Here is a 15,458-nt window from a genome sequence, read left to right on the forward strand (position 1 = left end):
GGTTAGGATGCCGGGGTAACACTCCTACTCTTTTTGAGAAAAGCCTTGGAATTTTTTTTGTGATCACAAAGTGTCAGGACCTTGGTTTTACATCTCACCCGAAGGATGGTACCTTGGACTGGGACATTAGGACCCACACAAACCGCAGGGAGAGCACTCCCTGCTGGTCCCACTAACACCTCTTTCAGGTGATGGCTAGGCTCACACCTGCTTAGTTTCAGTGGATTGCCAGTTGTGAGTAGCTGCTGGCTGATTTCTTCTTTTGGATTTCTGTGAGCTGTAAGAAGAACAAATCATGGCATTTATCCCACAAGGATTTAATATTTGTAGATCATTTGTCTAGGAATTGCATCTGTATTTCCGGTTGCAAAGTGGTATAAGGGACTGAACTGCACCACTTCTTACAGTTCTACTGATTTTCAATAGCACAGAGATCTGGAGACTGTTCAGTTGTGGAATGTAATTGTCTGTCTTGTGCTCTTCATGCCAACTTTGTCTCCTGTAAATCAACACATTGCTGATTTGTTTGTACTGACACTTATTTCCCCAGGTCTCCTGGGCCCACCTGGCCCTCCTGGCAGTCCAGGATCCTGCTGTGGGACATGTCCAAGTGGCCCATGTGGTGAAATGGGGTGCCCTGGCAGAGATGGGTTACCAGGTAAGAATTATAACCTCCATTACCACCATGTTACAAACTTGAATACATTTCTTATTTCTGTGTTCATGGGCAATTTATATTTGCATTATATGTTGTGTATTTTACAGCAGCATGCCTCCTTCTTAAATGCAACTAGCCCCCTTGCATCCTCACTAGGCCCCAATTTAGCAAAATCTATAACACCGAACGGCAGAAATAAATTTACAACCACATATACACATACTGTATACGAGTAGATCACTGGCTGAAAATTTTTACAAAATAGGCCCTGGGGTAAATGAGCAGAGTCACCTGCTGGAGGGATGTTAAATGAACAGCAGCTGAACCATTGGTTCAAAATTAGAGGAGTTTTTGTGTTTTTAATTGAGAAACAGAATTGACCAGGCAGGTTAAATGGGATATCACGTAACATTTTAACCACATAATGGTGGAACATAAACTATATTGCCTGTCAGGTTCCTTCAGTATTGAACTCCTGCAATAGTGTGCAGTGTTCTTGTAATACTTACAGCAACATATCATTTTTTGAGTGTTGCTTGTTTTGTGCTACCTGTATGCAGTTTTGACTATTTATTTGAAGTTTAGATGCTAGGTTTCACTTATAGCTTTATTTTGGGTTTAGCTGAGGAGAACATTATATGACATCAACCATGAGAAAGACTGTGCATCTATTAAAGGCTTTATCCTTAAATCTCAGGACCCCGAGGAATTCCTGGCTTCCCAGGACCATTATTACCAAATAATGGAGACGAAGGAGACAATGGTGGACTTGGAGCACCTGGGGAACAAGGCCCTAGAGGCTATAAAGGCCCTCCTGGACCTCCAGGAAGTTATGGTCCACCAGGGCTAAAAGGTAATATGAAGTCTTCAACTTGTTGTGATGAAACCCTCAGTGTCAAGCTAAGCAAGGGTTCACAGACGCACTGTCTGATGTCAGAATTTTCAAAGCAACTTTTGGCAAACCTAGGAGTGTAACCAGCTCCTGATTACTGTTCAGAAAAAGTTTTGTGTGGTCAAATGGTGAATATATGAAAGTATGAGGAGAAGAATATATTACATTGAACATATTATAGGACCACAGCAAGGTCTCCTCTGGACTATACACCTTTTTTACTTTGGTGGTGTGGTGGCTCTGTGGCTAAGGATCTGCGCCTGTGGCTGGAAGGTTGCCAGTTTGTATCCTGAGGCTGGGAGAGGAATCGTACTCCGTTGGGCGCTTGAGCAAGGCTCTTAACCCCAACTGCTTCAGGGGTGGAGTATAAATGGCTGACCCTGCGCTCTGACCCCCAGCTTCTCTCCCTGTCTGGGTGTCTCATGGAGAGCAAGTTGCGATATGCAAAAAGACACATTCTTAATACAAGAGATTGTATATGTCCAAGAAAGTGATCTTATCTTATAAGGCGAAAGAGGACCAGATGGGTGTATAGGACGCAATGGCTCTGCCGGCCCTCCTGGCATCTGCGATATACCTGGACCCAAGGGAGACCCAGGATTCCCGGGAGACCCAGGTGAGTCTGCCCTCCCTCCTGCTCACACTGCTTTTTGATGGAACATTTTCAAAGAAAGTGATATCTGGTCAAATATATTTCCATCTTATCAGCTGCTGAAGCAATACAATATGACACAGCTGATGTGTTGCAAGAAAGCCCCTATGATGGATATTTAAATTGGCACCTGGAACAGTAACAGAATATATATTGTAACGCTTATGGCCGACAGGCACTGTGTAAGAGCTGGCATACCAGAGCAGGTGATGTCACCGCCCTTCCCTGTGATAGCAGGACCACAGCTACTGGGCTGTGGAGAGATCTCTCTTTAGCTCACGGGGCTGGGTCGCTGCAGAGAGACGCGAGAGTCCCGGGTTCGAGCCTCAGTCGGGATGGGGCCGACCTAATGCGGCAACGGCGCCCGCCTGAGCCCCCGTTGCGTTACAATATGTATATATGTATTCTTTGCAGATTACATGCTGACACAGATCCCTGCCCTCACTTCTTTAGAAACCTTTTTTAAAGATACCTTTGCTGGAAGCTACCATTGCTTCTACAAAAGCTTTCATCAGATCTCTTCACCATCCCTTCTCTTTCTCCCTGGTGTTTCTGTCCTCTTCCCTTATTAAACTCTCACTTTGCCCTTTTATAAAAATGTGCTCCAAGACCACTTTCTGACCTCCTCTCATTCTGCAGATGTCATCACATTAACATTATTCAAAAAAGGGAAGTTGAAATACTAATTAGGAAAATTACACCAGCTTTCTGTGCAAGAAGATTCTAAATTACACTCCACCTTTTGTCAAGGAAAACAGAGTGGAACACTTATGAGCACATGTTGTGGTCCAGTACAATGAGGCAACAACATAATAACCAGGCAGTAAACTTAAAAAAAACAAATATTTATATATTTAGAGATTCAGAGGCCTTCTTTCTTAAAGTACCAAGAAAAACAGAACCTACTACCCTGTAACACCCTACAACAAAGGCACAAATACCATGTAGGAGAAAAGAGAACCTATTTCTTATCAAATAAAAAATGGCCCAGCTCAGGACTAAATTACTCCTTAAAATGAAAGCTAAATGAATGGTAACCTTTTTCACCATTCTAAACAGCCCATCATTAAACAAAAAAATATATATTTTATCCTGATGGAAACCAGAGACAGACACAAACCACAGCGTTTTGGAGGAACAGTGATTGAGAATAAAGTAAATGAGAATGTATGATGCAGGTGATGGAACACAAGTCAGTGAACAAGTGGCAGCACTAGCAGCAACTAGCTTGAGAGTTGCGGGATGTCCCCACAACAGTTGGACACCAACTGATGGAGGGGGGTATATATAGGTTAGGAGAATCACCTGTTCCCTGGTTTCATGAGGGCACCAGGAATGGCAAGGGCTATGAACGAGAAGCTCAGACCCAGTGCAGATTGACTTTGTCCACTTCCAGAGCAGAGTGAGTATAAGTGATGAGGGGAGGGGGGCATTCTTTCAGGGAAAGTGAAATAGAGAACTGTGGAAAGAGGAGAGATGAATGGATGAATAGAGACTAGGGACATAGGCACAGTGGGTTGGACGTGCAACCAGAAATGGAAAGTGAAAATGAAATGTTGAGGGAGGGCAGACTTTTTTGGCTGAAGAGGCGAAGAAGGGCCTTCAGTCCTGGCTTGTAAGAGATGACAAAGGTAAGGCCTCAGAAACTCAGAGCGAGACACATTTGTTTCCACCAATACAAAAATGACATCTAAACATCTAGATTCATGCAGAATTGTCGCTCTCATGGACTTGAATCTTCTTATTGCATTCTGTCCCTCAGATTTCCATTCAACTATTTCCTTTTTTACTCACCCTTTAGCAACTCTCACCTTGTATCCCTACTATCTCCATCTCTCCTATACTCACCTGAAGAGTCTCCACATTCATTTACATATATTGTATTCTTTCTTTCTAATTTTCAGTGTGGGATTAGTGTTTATTTGTTCCTTTGCAGATTGCATGAGAATGTAGCTCTCTGTTCTAAGCTGTGTCTACGGATTTATATACTGTATTTGGTCATAATTAAACAATAGTTTCCTACCTTCTTCATCTGATTGCACACATATATTTATAATTGGTAAACTTTTTCTAAAGGTCCCCCAGGTGCCCCAGCTCTTTCTTGTGACCCCAGGATCCCACAGCCCCCTGGACCTCCTGGCCCCCCTGGTCCCTTTGGCCCCCCTGGTCCCAGAGGACCCCCTGGCCTCTTAGGATCACTTGGAATGCAAGGTAAGGGCATCTGGCTTTCAAGAGATCAAAAGCGTACAAAAATAAAGAATGGAACCTAAACCGTCTATAAGTCAATGTGGAAATACATTTCTGAATTTTCTATCAATTATAATAATAATAATAATAATAATAATAATAATAATAATAATAATAATTACTTACACTTATATAACCCTCTTCTGGACATTCCACTCAAAGCGGTTTACAGGTAATGGATACTCCCCTCCACTACCACCAATGTGCAGCCCAACCTGAATGATGCAACGGCAGCCATAGTGCGCCAGAACGCTCACCACACATCAGCTATCAGTGGGGAGGAGAACAGAGTAATGAAGCCAGTTCATAGATGGGGATTATTAGGGGACCGTGACTGGTAAGGGCCAATGGGAAAGTAGGCCAGGACAGCGGGGTTATACCCAATTGTGCATCATCATGAAAAACATGTGAAAATCTAAACATCATCATTTGTAGCAGGAAAGTTCAAGGCATATCCAACTCAAGAAAGTGATGATGATTACTGCACCACCGTGTTGCCCTAGCTTAGAACAGAGATTTCCGATCCTGATTCTGGAGGACTATACACCTGCTAAGGCTTTGATTCAAGCTTTCAGTTACAGTTAGTTAAAACCTTATTTGATTTAATAATGGGATTATTTTGAACTGTTTGTCTGTTTTCAGCTTCTAAATATGTAAATGCTGCCTTTGAACTGCTGCATTCCATAAGTAACATGAAAACCCAAACATCTGAGTGGAAAAAAGCTGCATATATTACAATCAAGCAACTTGTTGGAGTAATTAAGGCTTCAGTTAAGATATGCAATCCCAGTATATTCAGCTGGAATGGAAACCACCCCCGCCACCCAAATAATGCAATTGTGCTGAATTTTTCTGTCACTTTCTTATCGTACAGGTTACAATTTGTGCAATTTCCCTCGCAGGATCAATAAAGTATCTATCTACAAGTCAAAGACTTTATTTTCTTGTGTTTCAGGACTGAAGGGTGACGTGGGCTTGCCTGGAGTTCATGGAACAGTAGGAAAACCAGGGCTCCCAGGACAAGAGGGAGACCCTGGCTTCCCTGGAGAGCAAGGAGAGAAAGGTCGTCAAGGTACTAGGGGCGTTTTCCAGTCTTAGTTCAGAGTATGCAGAGAAATCTACATTGATTTACATTCCTCACCTTAAAGCTTGACTAAATAATCTAGGAAAATTCTGAGTTACCACTGACACGTCATATAAAATCTGCGTTGCACCTTGGGTTGCAGATGTGGATTTGTTGTTGCTTTTCATTTATGCAATTGATGTACTCCTGGCATTGCAATTGGGAAATAATTATCTTAAAAGAATTGGTGTGATATTTGCAGTAGAGTCATATATCCTAGGCCCTCTTGTGAGGGGATTGTGGCAGTGAGATGTAGTAATTCCTACTACATTGTTTGTTTTTTCATTAAACTAGCAGATTTTCCCTCTTATGAGATGGGCTCTCGTAAAGCATTGCTGAGATTATTCTTCATTCTCTTCAATTTCTCTGATGAGGAATTTATTATTTTATTTTTTTTTATAATAAAGGATTGTGATTGTTCAGTGCATATCATACTGTATAGTACCTAATGTTTATGCAGTTACTAATGACTGTAATGATGTTAAGACTGTTGTGTACTGTAAATGAGCAGGAGTGTTTTCCTACCCATAGGCTTTAAGCATGTAACTGAATAATTAACCAGGAATGTTATTGTTTTCATAATTCAGTACTGTTCTATGTTGTATTAAGATTAAGTTAGGGTTGTTTGAAGCAATGTTTTTTAGTTCTGGAACCAAGCAGAGACTATAAAATGGGAAGTAATGGGAATGGTAATGGGAGTTTTTACTTTACGGGCAGTTTCCACGGATCAAACTAAGCTCCTATAATGAGAGGATACTGTAGTTAGGTGGTTGCTGTTGACCTGCCTGGTTAAACAGTAACAAAGCAGTGGAAACCCACACTACCAGGTAGAATGAACCAAAGGCCTGCTCAGCAGGTAGATACCGATATGATTATTTAAATGTATTACAATTCTGCTTTGGCTGATGAATTGGAAGTATTGTGGTTCATTGTATTTAACACTTTTATTCATAGGTCCATCTGGAGAGCCAGGATCACCAGGAGAGCCAGGATCTTTAAAAATGTGTAACCCTGGCTTCCTAATAGTTGTGCACAGTCAAACAGAAAAGATCCCTGAGTGTCCTATGGGTATGAACCAGATGTGGACTGGCTACAGTTTGGTGTACCTTGAAGGACAAGAGCAAGCGCATAATCAAGACCTTGGTGAGTGTGATTTCATAGTTTTAACAAGAAGGGAAGTTTGCAGTGAACATCTTACAGTTCTTAAAATGTCTAGAAATCTGAAATAACTTTATGTAAGATCTGTGGGCATGTGCTGCGGTTTCTCAGAAAATATAAGGGACCTTATAAACATCTTATTCTGACATGTGAACAGAAAGAATAGGCTTTAAAATTGGTCACTTACCAATTTTGAATATGGTCACCTAGAGGACAGTTCAAATGTGTACAACAACTTGGTGTTCTTCACCATGGAGAATTTTCTTTAAATCTGGAGGATCCTTCTCAAATATGAGACTTGATTTATTTGCAATTTTAAATGTAATGACAATTCAGAAGAAAAGATAGGAAAATGGCATCGTGGACTGAAAAAAGCTGAAAGGACCAGCTCATTGTGTCCTGGATTCAGGTTCACCAAAGGCAAATGTCCTTGCTTTTGGGATATTGTTTTTGGTCACACAGCTTCAGTTGAAGAGAGGCTTGTTTGAAACTCATTTTGTTTTTCTCCTCAGGTCTGGCAGGGTCTTGCTTGCAGATATTTAACACCATGCCATTCGTTTATTGCGGCGATAAAGTCTGTCACTACTCCAGTCGGAATGACAAGTCTTACTGGTTGTCCACCACTGCTCCCATTCCGGCGAAGCCAGTGTCAGATCTGGAGATCCAGCAATATATAAGCAGATGTGCCGTGTGTGAGGCACCCTCTCTGGCTGCTGCCTTTCACAGCCAAACTAATAGCATCCCCCGTTGTCCTCAGGGGTGGCGCAGTCTGTGGACAGGCTACTCCTTTTTAATGGTAACTATCTGACATGTGAGCTTGGAGTTCTGGACTTGGGAAATACAGAAGCTGTTTCTGTGAAGCATTTTATTTATTTAAAACTCTTCAAAAACAATATACTGTAGTACAAAACCCCACCTTACTTTACAGTAAGAAACACCTGCAGTGTTTGTTTTCCCCTTTAATTATGGAAATAAATGAAAAATCAAGAGTAGTATGAAGAACTTAAAGAGTAGTAGAGCACCCAGAAAAGGAGAACAGGATCTCAAAACATTTTTGATAGTTTTTTGTATACCATAAGCAATTACTATCTTGCAGTGCTGGAGCCCTGGGTTTAAGTCCTGGGGGTCTATCTGTGTGGAGTTTGTAAGTTCTCCCCATGTTCACATGGGTTTCCTCTGGGTGCTCTGGTTTCCTCCCGCAGTCCAATTACATCATAGGTTAACTGGGTTCTGTTAAAACTGGACCTAGTCTGGGTATGTGTGTGACTGTGTCCGCGTCTGAGTGTGTTCTGCGATGGACTGGCGTCTTGTCCAGGGTGTATCCTGCCTTATTGCTTGCTGGCATAGGCTCCCACTTCCCCACAACACTGCATTGGATAAAGCAGTTAGAAAATGGATGGATGGATACAATTACTGTTCACTTCTGGTCATCTAAAACTGTGTACACTCAAGAGGTTTTAACATCTGCTGCCTCTTTCCCAGCAAACTGGAGCCGGAGACGAGGGAGGAGGACAGCCTTTGACTTCACCGGGAAGCTGTCTCAGGGACTTCCGCTCTACACCCTTCATCGAGTGCCAGGGAGCCCGAGGAACCTGCCATTACTTCAACACAAAGAACAGTTTCTGGATGACTAGGATCAACCCAGAGGAGGAGTTCGCCAGTAGCCCTAAGACTGAAGTTCTTAAAGAGGAAAAGGAGACCCGCGAAAGAACAAGCAAGTGTAATGTGTGCCTAAAGGAACAACAGCCGCCCATCTCCTCCTAAGCAGCCAGTTCCCAGAAGCGACATACTGTAGTGTCCCCACTACAAGTGTGCAATGGAGCACTGAACAATTTTTTAAAAACCAAACAGCTCCTAACAGTTGTTGATGTGCGGTTTCATTTTATCTGAAGCAAAAAATAGTATTTGATTTTCACCTGGAAAACACAAGGATACAAAGAATGTATCTTTGTATCTTTATTAGGTTTTCTGACCTGAAATCTACCCGTTATGTAAGTGATCAAAGTGATGCAGGTTAAATGAAAATGTTAAAGCCCTGTTCCTTACTTCTACCCCTAGAGCACAGCATCATGGCCAGTTTCTAGGCGGGTGGTCTGCAGACCTAATCCCTAATACTCATTAAACCATGAGTTTCTAAAGACAATTCAATTCACAACTGATTTGCTCCATGTAGTAACTGATCTTCACTCCTTGGCCTACAGACCCACAAGAGCTCATAGCCCTTAACATATAAAGGCTGTAGTTTTGATCAATAACATAAGAATTAACAAGTCATTGTGACAATACGGGCCCAACAATAACTTGTAAGAGGTCTGTCTCTGCTCTTACATAGAATATGTACTTTTTCAGAACCCCTCTGGGACACTCACTGACCCACTCACTTGTCACACACTAATCCCCTCTTAAGATGGTGTGAAAAGGTTCTCAAGTTGCTCTACAGTATCCATTCCCAACATCTTGGCATGATGCACCTTTGCCTCCTCGTTTTCTTTCCAAAGGAGTTCTCAATGACTTCATTAAATGCTTAAACTGAGCTCTCTCCACCTGTTCAAGAGCGGAGATATTTGAAAAGTGCTAAATGAGCCAATGAAACCCAGAACACCTCCAGGGTAAGGAGTTATTACAGCTATGTGGCTCTGCAGCAGTGACACACAGCTCCATCCCTGTAGGACTGCAGTGTCTCAGTTTCATTCATTCAGGGTTGGCACTCCATCTCAGCACTTCATGGCCTAAATGAAGTTGTTGTTAGCTTATCAAATGCCTGCAAATGATTAAAAGAGACAGGGGAAACCGTGTGTGGGAAGGCCTGCGATACCTGGGGACTGGAGTTGTGCACCTGTATTCTATAGGCTGGGTCCCCACTTCTGGTTGCAGAGAGCCAGTTTGTCTGTGGGTTTGTGGGTTTTATAGTCTTTTCAGAGTACTAGCATATAAAGGGTTGTAAGATTTCATGTGCATTCATGTCATTAATTCATTAAGTCATCTAGGAACTGACCTGGAATGAAAATCTGCAGGCGTACTGACCTTCAGGAGCTAAATTGGAGACACCTGCTTATAAAGACCCCACATATATGGCCTTGAGATTGCATGGGGTAAAAAGAGAGTGAAACTGTATAACCAAGTAGGTATTAATGGCTTTTGGTTACTGCTAAGCAATGGCCACCTAAGATTCAGATCTCTTAGAGGCTAAGCTCTGACAATGACAGCCTTCGTCTAGACCAAACAGATTTAACTAAACTGCTGTCTGTAAATTAGTGCATTATTTTAGCTACAAACCTTACTACACATACTGTATTAAAGGGGTACAATATCACCTCTTTCCAAGCTCATTTAGTCTGGAAGGGCATATGCTCAAAGAAGCAAACAAATTTGCTTATCTTGCTTCAGTTTGTTCCAGACTATTCATCATGAAACCTACAAAAATAGCTGTCATATATACAAGCAGAATGCTGCACAGGTTCTTATGGTAGTTTTGTGCAGCAGAGAGTCAATATGGAGTTAATAATTGTGTATTTTCAAAACCTTGCTGCTTTATTACAAAGCAATACAGTGCTGTTTCACAATATTAATGAATTATTTCAAGGTAATGATGCTGTGGTTGTGAAACTCCTTAGACTGTACTTTTAGTAATGCACCCAGCAACATTACAATGCAGATGCAACGTGGCTACAACACAAATGTAATATAAGATAAACAGTTAATTCACAACTATATTTGCCAGTCTGTTATGGGCCACCAGACTTTCACAAAATGACTGGAGGATACCCCTTAATCAATTCACAACTAACAAGACTGAATGGACCAGAAGTGCCAAACAGCCTCCTCTCGTTTGTGACCTTGAGAAATAATAAAATTCCTGTTAAACACATCATGGCATGTTTGAGAAAGGTGCACATCCTAAATTTCTGTTCTAAAACATGTAAATAGACAACACAGAGAGAGCAAACTAGAAAAAAAATGTTTTGTGTACAGATATAACATGAATCTATCTGTAAAAAGTAAGAAACCTAAACAGCTTCAACCCCCTAAAGCATACACTATTGTGTTTAAATACAGTATCACAAGCATTCAGGTTAGTACAGTAAAATGGAGTTTTACTGAGGTACTGAGCAACTACCCAGTGCCAGCCAACAAAATAATGTTGTCAATAATCCAGTTTATGGTAGTGTTTTGGCAGCATTATCTTATAATGCAATTTTCATGCAAAATAGCACAATCATTATTGCAAAACAAGGTGATATTATCAGGCACTAATCCAATGTCTCATACTAATGCCATGTTTTTCTCTTAATAAGCTTACATATTTTTTAATGAAAGAAATTAAACTACTCACCCCTTATAGCTCCCTTGAAAATGTTTCAAAAGTAATGTCTCTGGCTTTCCTGCTTGTATTTAAAGTGATTTGGATTATAATGATACTGTACCATACATGACAATCTTCTTAGACTTATAATACCAGAAACCAAAAACAATTAGAATTTATATTTAAGTTTACCTCACCCGGACAGTTGTTTTACCTTTCAGAGTGGCCATTTTAACATTGATGTTGTATTAAGTGCATGGACATACTGTAAACATGTAATTTGTTAACTCTACTCCGAGGATAAAAGTAATCATTATACAGGTAAACATTACTTACATGTACATTTAAAGACCACCAAAAGTCTTTTGTCCAGTACCAAATGCAATATCTTTTGTATTTGTCAGTGTATTTTGTGAATAAGTTTGCACTGGCTAAACCCAAGTAGTATATTTATAATGCAAATATTTATTTAGGTGGAGTTTATTTTAGGCTTCTTTGAAAAGGCAGTTGTACTTCATTTACCATATGGAAGAACACAACTAAAACATTATTTGTATAATCTGTGTGATTCTGAATCAGTGTATAGAATTTTGAGATGCTATTCCTTAAACGTAAAATGATATAGGGATCGGTGTTCAAAAACGTTTGAAAGATATGTGGAGAAAACTAATTTTAAAAAGTAAAATTGCAGACCTTATGCTTATTTTGAGTATTAATGTCTTCTTTACATTTAAGCTTCTTGAATTCCAACCTATACTGTTAATTAAAATGAACTCCCTATGCCATATATGCCCTAAGGGACTTTATTGCAGAATCACTTGTGCTCCATTGGATATTTATGTGATGAGCTGGGATTGCATGGGGTATCTAGAGCCAGGAGACCAGAAAAAGGGCACATACTTGCCCAGGCTCTATAAGATAAATGGGACAGAATCCCAACATCTGTAACCTGGTGCAAAGCCTGCATACAGCTTGTATTGCTTCCAGCAGTGGACATACTGTACATGCTAATAGCCTGTGACTTTAACAGTAATACCCCCTGTTGGTTGCAAGTGCTAATAAAAATAATGGATTTTCTAGTTTTGTCTGTTCAATTGTAAGTGATACATAAAAAAGATTAATTTGTACTTTGTCAGATGTTGCCATAATATGTGATTAGGCTGTTTTGTCATTGCTACATACCGTTTGTAGGACCTGATCTTAATAAATAACTCCGTTTCTTCAGGTATTAATGATCCAAAAACAAAAGTGTTTTAACATTGCAGAGATGGTGCAGGGAGGCACTAGTGTGATGGTACGGACATGTGGAGAGGAAGGACACAGGGGGTGTGGCAAGTTGGGCAGTGGCTTGGAGGCAAGAGAGAAAAAACCCTGAATGGAAGACATAGGAGGCATAACTCCATCGACAAAGATCAAGGGCACCTGACAACAGGCTGGCAGACTTGAAGAAGAGGGAAGGGGGAGAGGATCCTTATATAGGTCGACACTAAATGTATGCAAACACACATAGGCTACATATTGTTGTCATCTGATTTGGAATAGCCAGTTGTGTGATTTTCACATCAGGGCTCGCAGTTACTAACCCAGTAACCCATCTTCAAGTCGCTTGTCTTCTTATGTCTCACAGGCGGCGCTATCCCCTACCACAGGTTTGGCTCTGATTGGACAAAAATAATTAATAATAATAATTCCTTCCACTTAGAGCTTTCTGGACACTCCACTCAAAGCGCTTTACAGGTAACAGGGACTCCCCTCCACCACCACCAATGTGCAGCACCCACCTGGATGATGCGACAGCAGCCATAGAGCGCCAGAACGCTCACCACACACCAGCTATCAGTGGGGAGGAGAGCAGAGTGATGAAGCCAGTTCATAGATTGGGATTAGTAGGAGGCCATGATTGGTGAATGTCAATGGGAAATTTGGCCAAGATGCCGGGGTAACACCCCTTCTCTTTTCCAGAAACATCCTGGGATTCTTAGTGACCACAGAGAGTGAGGACCTCAGTTTCACATCTCATCCGAAGGACAGCGCCATTTTACAGTATAGCGTCCCCATCACAATACTGGGGAATTAGAACCCACACAGACCACAGGGTGAGCACCCCAAGCTGGCCCCTCTAATGCCTCTTCCAGCAGCAACCTTAGCTTTTCCCAGGAGGTCTCCCATCCAGGTATTGACCAACATAGCTGCTTAGCTTCAGTTGACTGCCAGCTGTGAGCTGCAGGGTGATAAAACTGCTGGCAAAGAAGCAGAAAAAGCACATTCCTCACCGACCACAGGACCACTGAAAGACCCCTGGCCGATAATCCACCCTAACCCCAGCGACATTCAACCATTTGTGTGTTACTGCTTCAGGGATCCCAGGTCACAGTCAGCTACTAACATGAACCAGGCTCTAAACTGGGATAATGAAGCTCAAACTGTGCTCATTTGAGTGCTAATATTGGTTGAGAAACTGAAGGGAAGCCCAAAAATATTAATAATCAGCATACTGGTAATCGCTTGAATTTTCAATAACCATTTAAACTGTTGAGCATACATAAACAAAAATTAAGCAGACAGCATTGAAGCATTCATCAAGTGGATAATGTCAGGAAATTTTCCTGAGTTATTTCTCTGCATGAAAACAAGAGAACAGTTGAGAATATAGTGGAAATGCTACCATTGTATACTGTATTCATTATCATCATTATTGTCCATGAAAAATAAATGCCATTATGCAAAGCCTAAGTTTTTCATCACTGATTGTGATAATGTAACACTCTGTAAATGATATGCGTTTTCTTTAACAAGCCAAATTCCTTTTCTTCATCCACAAAGAATCACACAAGAACACTTGTACATCTCACCACTTGGTCATGGATTTTAGGTCAGAAAATTTATTAAACCAATTCTTTTTATGTAAAATTAAAAAACGTACATTTATTTTTTTTTACATTTTCAGTTACAAAGAATATCAAACTAGAATGGTTGATTGAAAACCCCATTATTAACTACTATTTAACAGTTTATGAACAAATTTTGACAGTGTAAACAGTTTCTAGTAATACTTTTTAAGGTGATGCAAATTCATGTATAAAGCCCTTATAACCCATAAGGCACAATAAGAAAACATTAATACAGTGTCTATATCTGGGTACCTTGCCAGTTCATTGTATGGTTATCGATTGGTGATGGAAATGTAATGGCTACTTCTGTGTTAACAATTCTTCCTATAGTATGTACTTAGAAAGTGTAAACTGCATGACCTCACACCCCAAAACAGTCTCCCATCTTTTAAAGAAAGAAATAACTACTTATAATGTAGTTATAAGTAGCAATTAACAGGTTTAGAAATCTGCCAATGTAAGCTATTTTCATAAATGTTGTAAAATTACTCTGTCATGATCTATGTAGAGCAAACAACTTAATGATATATGTTTCCACTTTAGAATATGCGCTGTCTTCACCTTGCACTAAGACCTGAAAGTAAAGGAGAGGCTCCTGGCTTTTTTAGAAAATTTAGTTTTTTTTAACATTGCTACTAAATAAAATTGAATTATTCATGCTGATTTGTTCTTCACACTCATCCAGTCACTACTGTAAAAAAACATGAACACTCAGGTTTAAACTGATGGCAGGCTTTGAACTTGTATCTTTGAAATTCCAGTTATCTGTACATCACTGGTATATTACAGGTCACGAACACACATACAATATACACATATGTCCACAAACGTCTTATTACTTGGTTGACTGGCATGAGCTCCAACATAGTGCCGGCCAAATCGCAGCTACGTCTATTTATTGCAACTATCCTATATATCCCTCTCTCGCATAATAAAATGCAAACTATTAGCTGGTACAGGCAGGCAACAGAGATCTGCAGAGATAAGTGTTTTTTTTTTGGTTCAATGTTGTAATAACTGAAAGAAATACTCAAGCACACTTTTTACTCAACATCTGTCAGCTTGTAATTTATATCAAAAACACACACAACCCATTTATTGTTCATAGACACTTAAATGTCCTCTTCTTCACCTTGCAAATCTGTTCAGTCTTCTATGTCTTATCTCTTCTGCAGTCGATGACTGTGGTGGGATATTAAAGCCATATGGAGGCCTTCCCTCTTGGTAGCCACCTAAACAAAAAGTTGAGAAAGACTTGTTATCCAACTAAAGGTAGGAAAGAGAAAACATTACCCCTTGTCATAAAACAAAACATAACTTACAGAACAGTAACCAGACACAGACATTTTGAAACACACAATACTATTTCTACAACTACCACATGCAAATTGGTCAAAGAAAAACACTATTAACACATAGCCTCAGAGGAGCTGATTTCAGCATCCACAATAAACAATATTGCAAATTTCATTCTGGATGATCTACACCTGTCTTCCAACTGTGGCCAATCAGACCTTCCAGAAGAGCCTGAATT

General features: G+C 40.4%; 2 protein-coding genes across 4 annotated transcripts in view; one reads left to right on the forward strand and one right to left on the reverse strand.

Moving 5' to 3' along the window:
- The window catches only part of col4a4 (collagen, type IV, alpha 4), a 72,945-nt gene extending 60,830 nt beyond the window's left edge, over positions 1–12,115 (forward strand). For both annotated transcript variants that reach the window (XM_069197295.1, XM_069197296.1), the window contains exons 40-47: positions 551–658; positions 1,356–1,511; positions 2,059–2,166; positions 4,279–4,413; positions 5,405–5,521; positions 6,527–6,715; positions 7,243–7,526; positions 8,213–12,115. In XM_069197295.1, coding sequence (XP_069053396.1) covers positions 551–658; positions 1,356–1,511; positions 2,059–2,166; positions 4,279–4,413; positions 5,405–5,521; positions 6,527–6,715; positions 7,243–7,526; positions 8,213–8,494 — 1,379 coding nt within the window. In that variant the 3' untranslated portion in view covers positions 8,495–12,115. The remainder of the gene's footprint in view (positions 1–550; positions 659–1,355; positions 1,512–2,058; positions 2,167–4,278; positions 4,414–5,404; positions 5,522–6,526; positions 6,716–7,242; positions 7,527–8,212) is intronic.
- A 1,780-nt stretch (positions 12,116–13,895) lies between these two features.
- rhbdd1 (rhomboid domain containing 1) overlaps positions 13,896–15,458 on the reverse strand; it is a 39,447-nt gene continuing 37,884 nt past the window's right edge. For both annotated transcript variants that reach the window (XM_006637977.3, XM_015361779.2), the window contains exon 8: positions 13,896–15,156. In XM_006637977.3, coding sequence (XP_006638040.1) covers positions 15,053–15,156 — 104 coding nt within the window. In that variant the 3' untranslated portion in view covers positions 13,896–15,052. The remainder of the gene's footprint in view (positions 15,157–15,458) is intronic.

This window comes from Lepisosteus oculatus, chromosome 13 (genome assembly GCF_040954835.1).
Source record: "Lepisosteus oculatus isolate fLepOcu1 chromosome 13, fLepOcu1.hap2, whole genome shotgun sequence".
In the NCBI taxonomy this organism is placed as follows: Eukaryota; Metazoa; Chordata; class Actinopteri; order Semionotiformes; family Lepisosteidae; genus Lepisosteus; species Lepisosteus oculatus.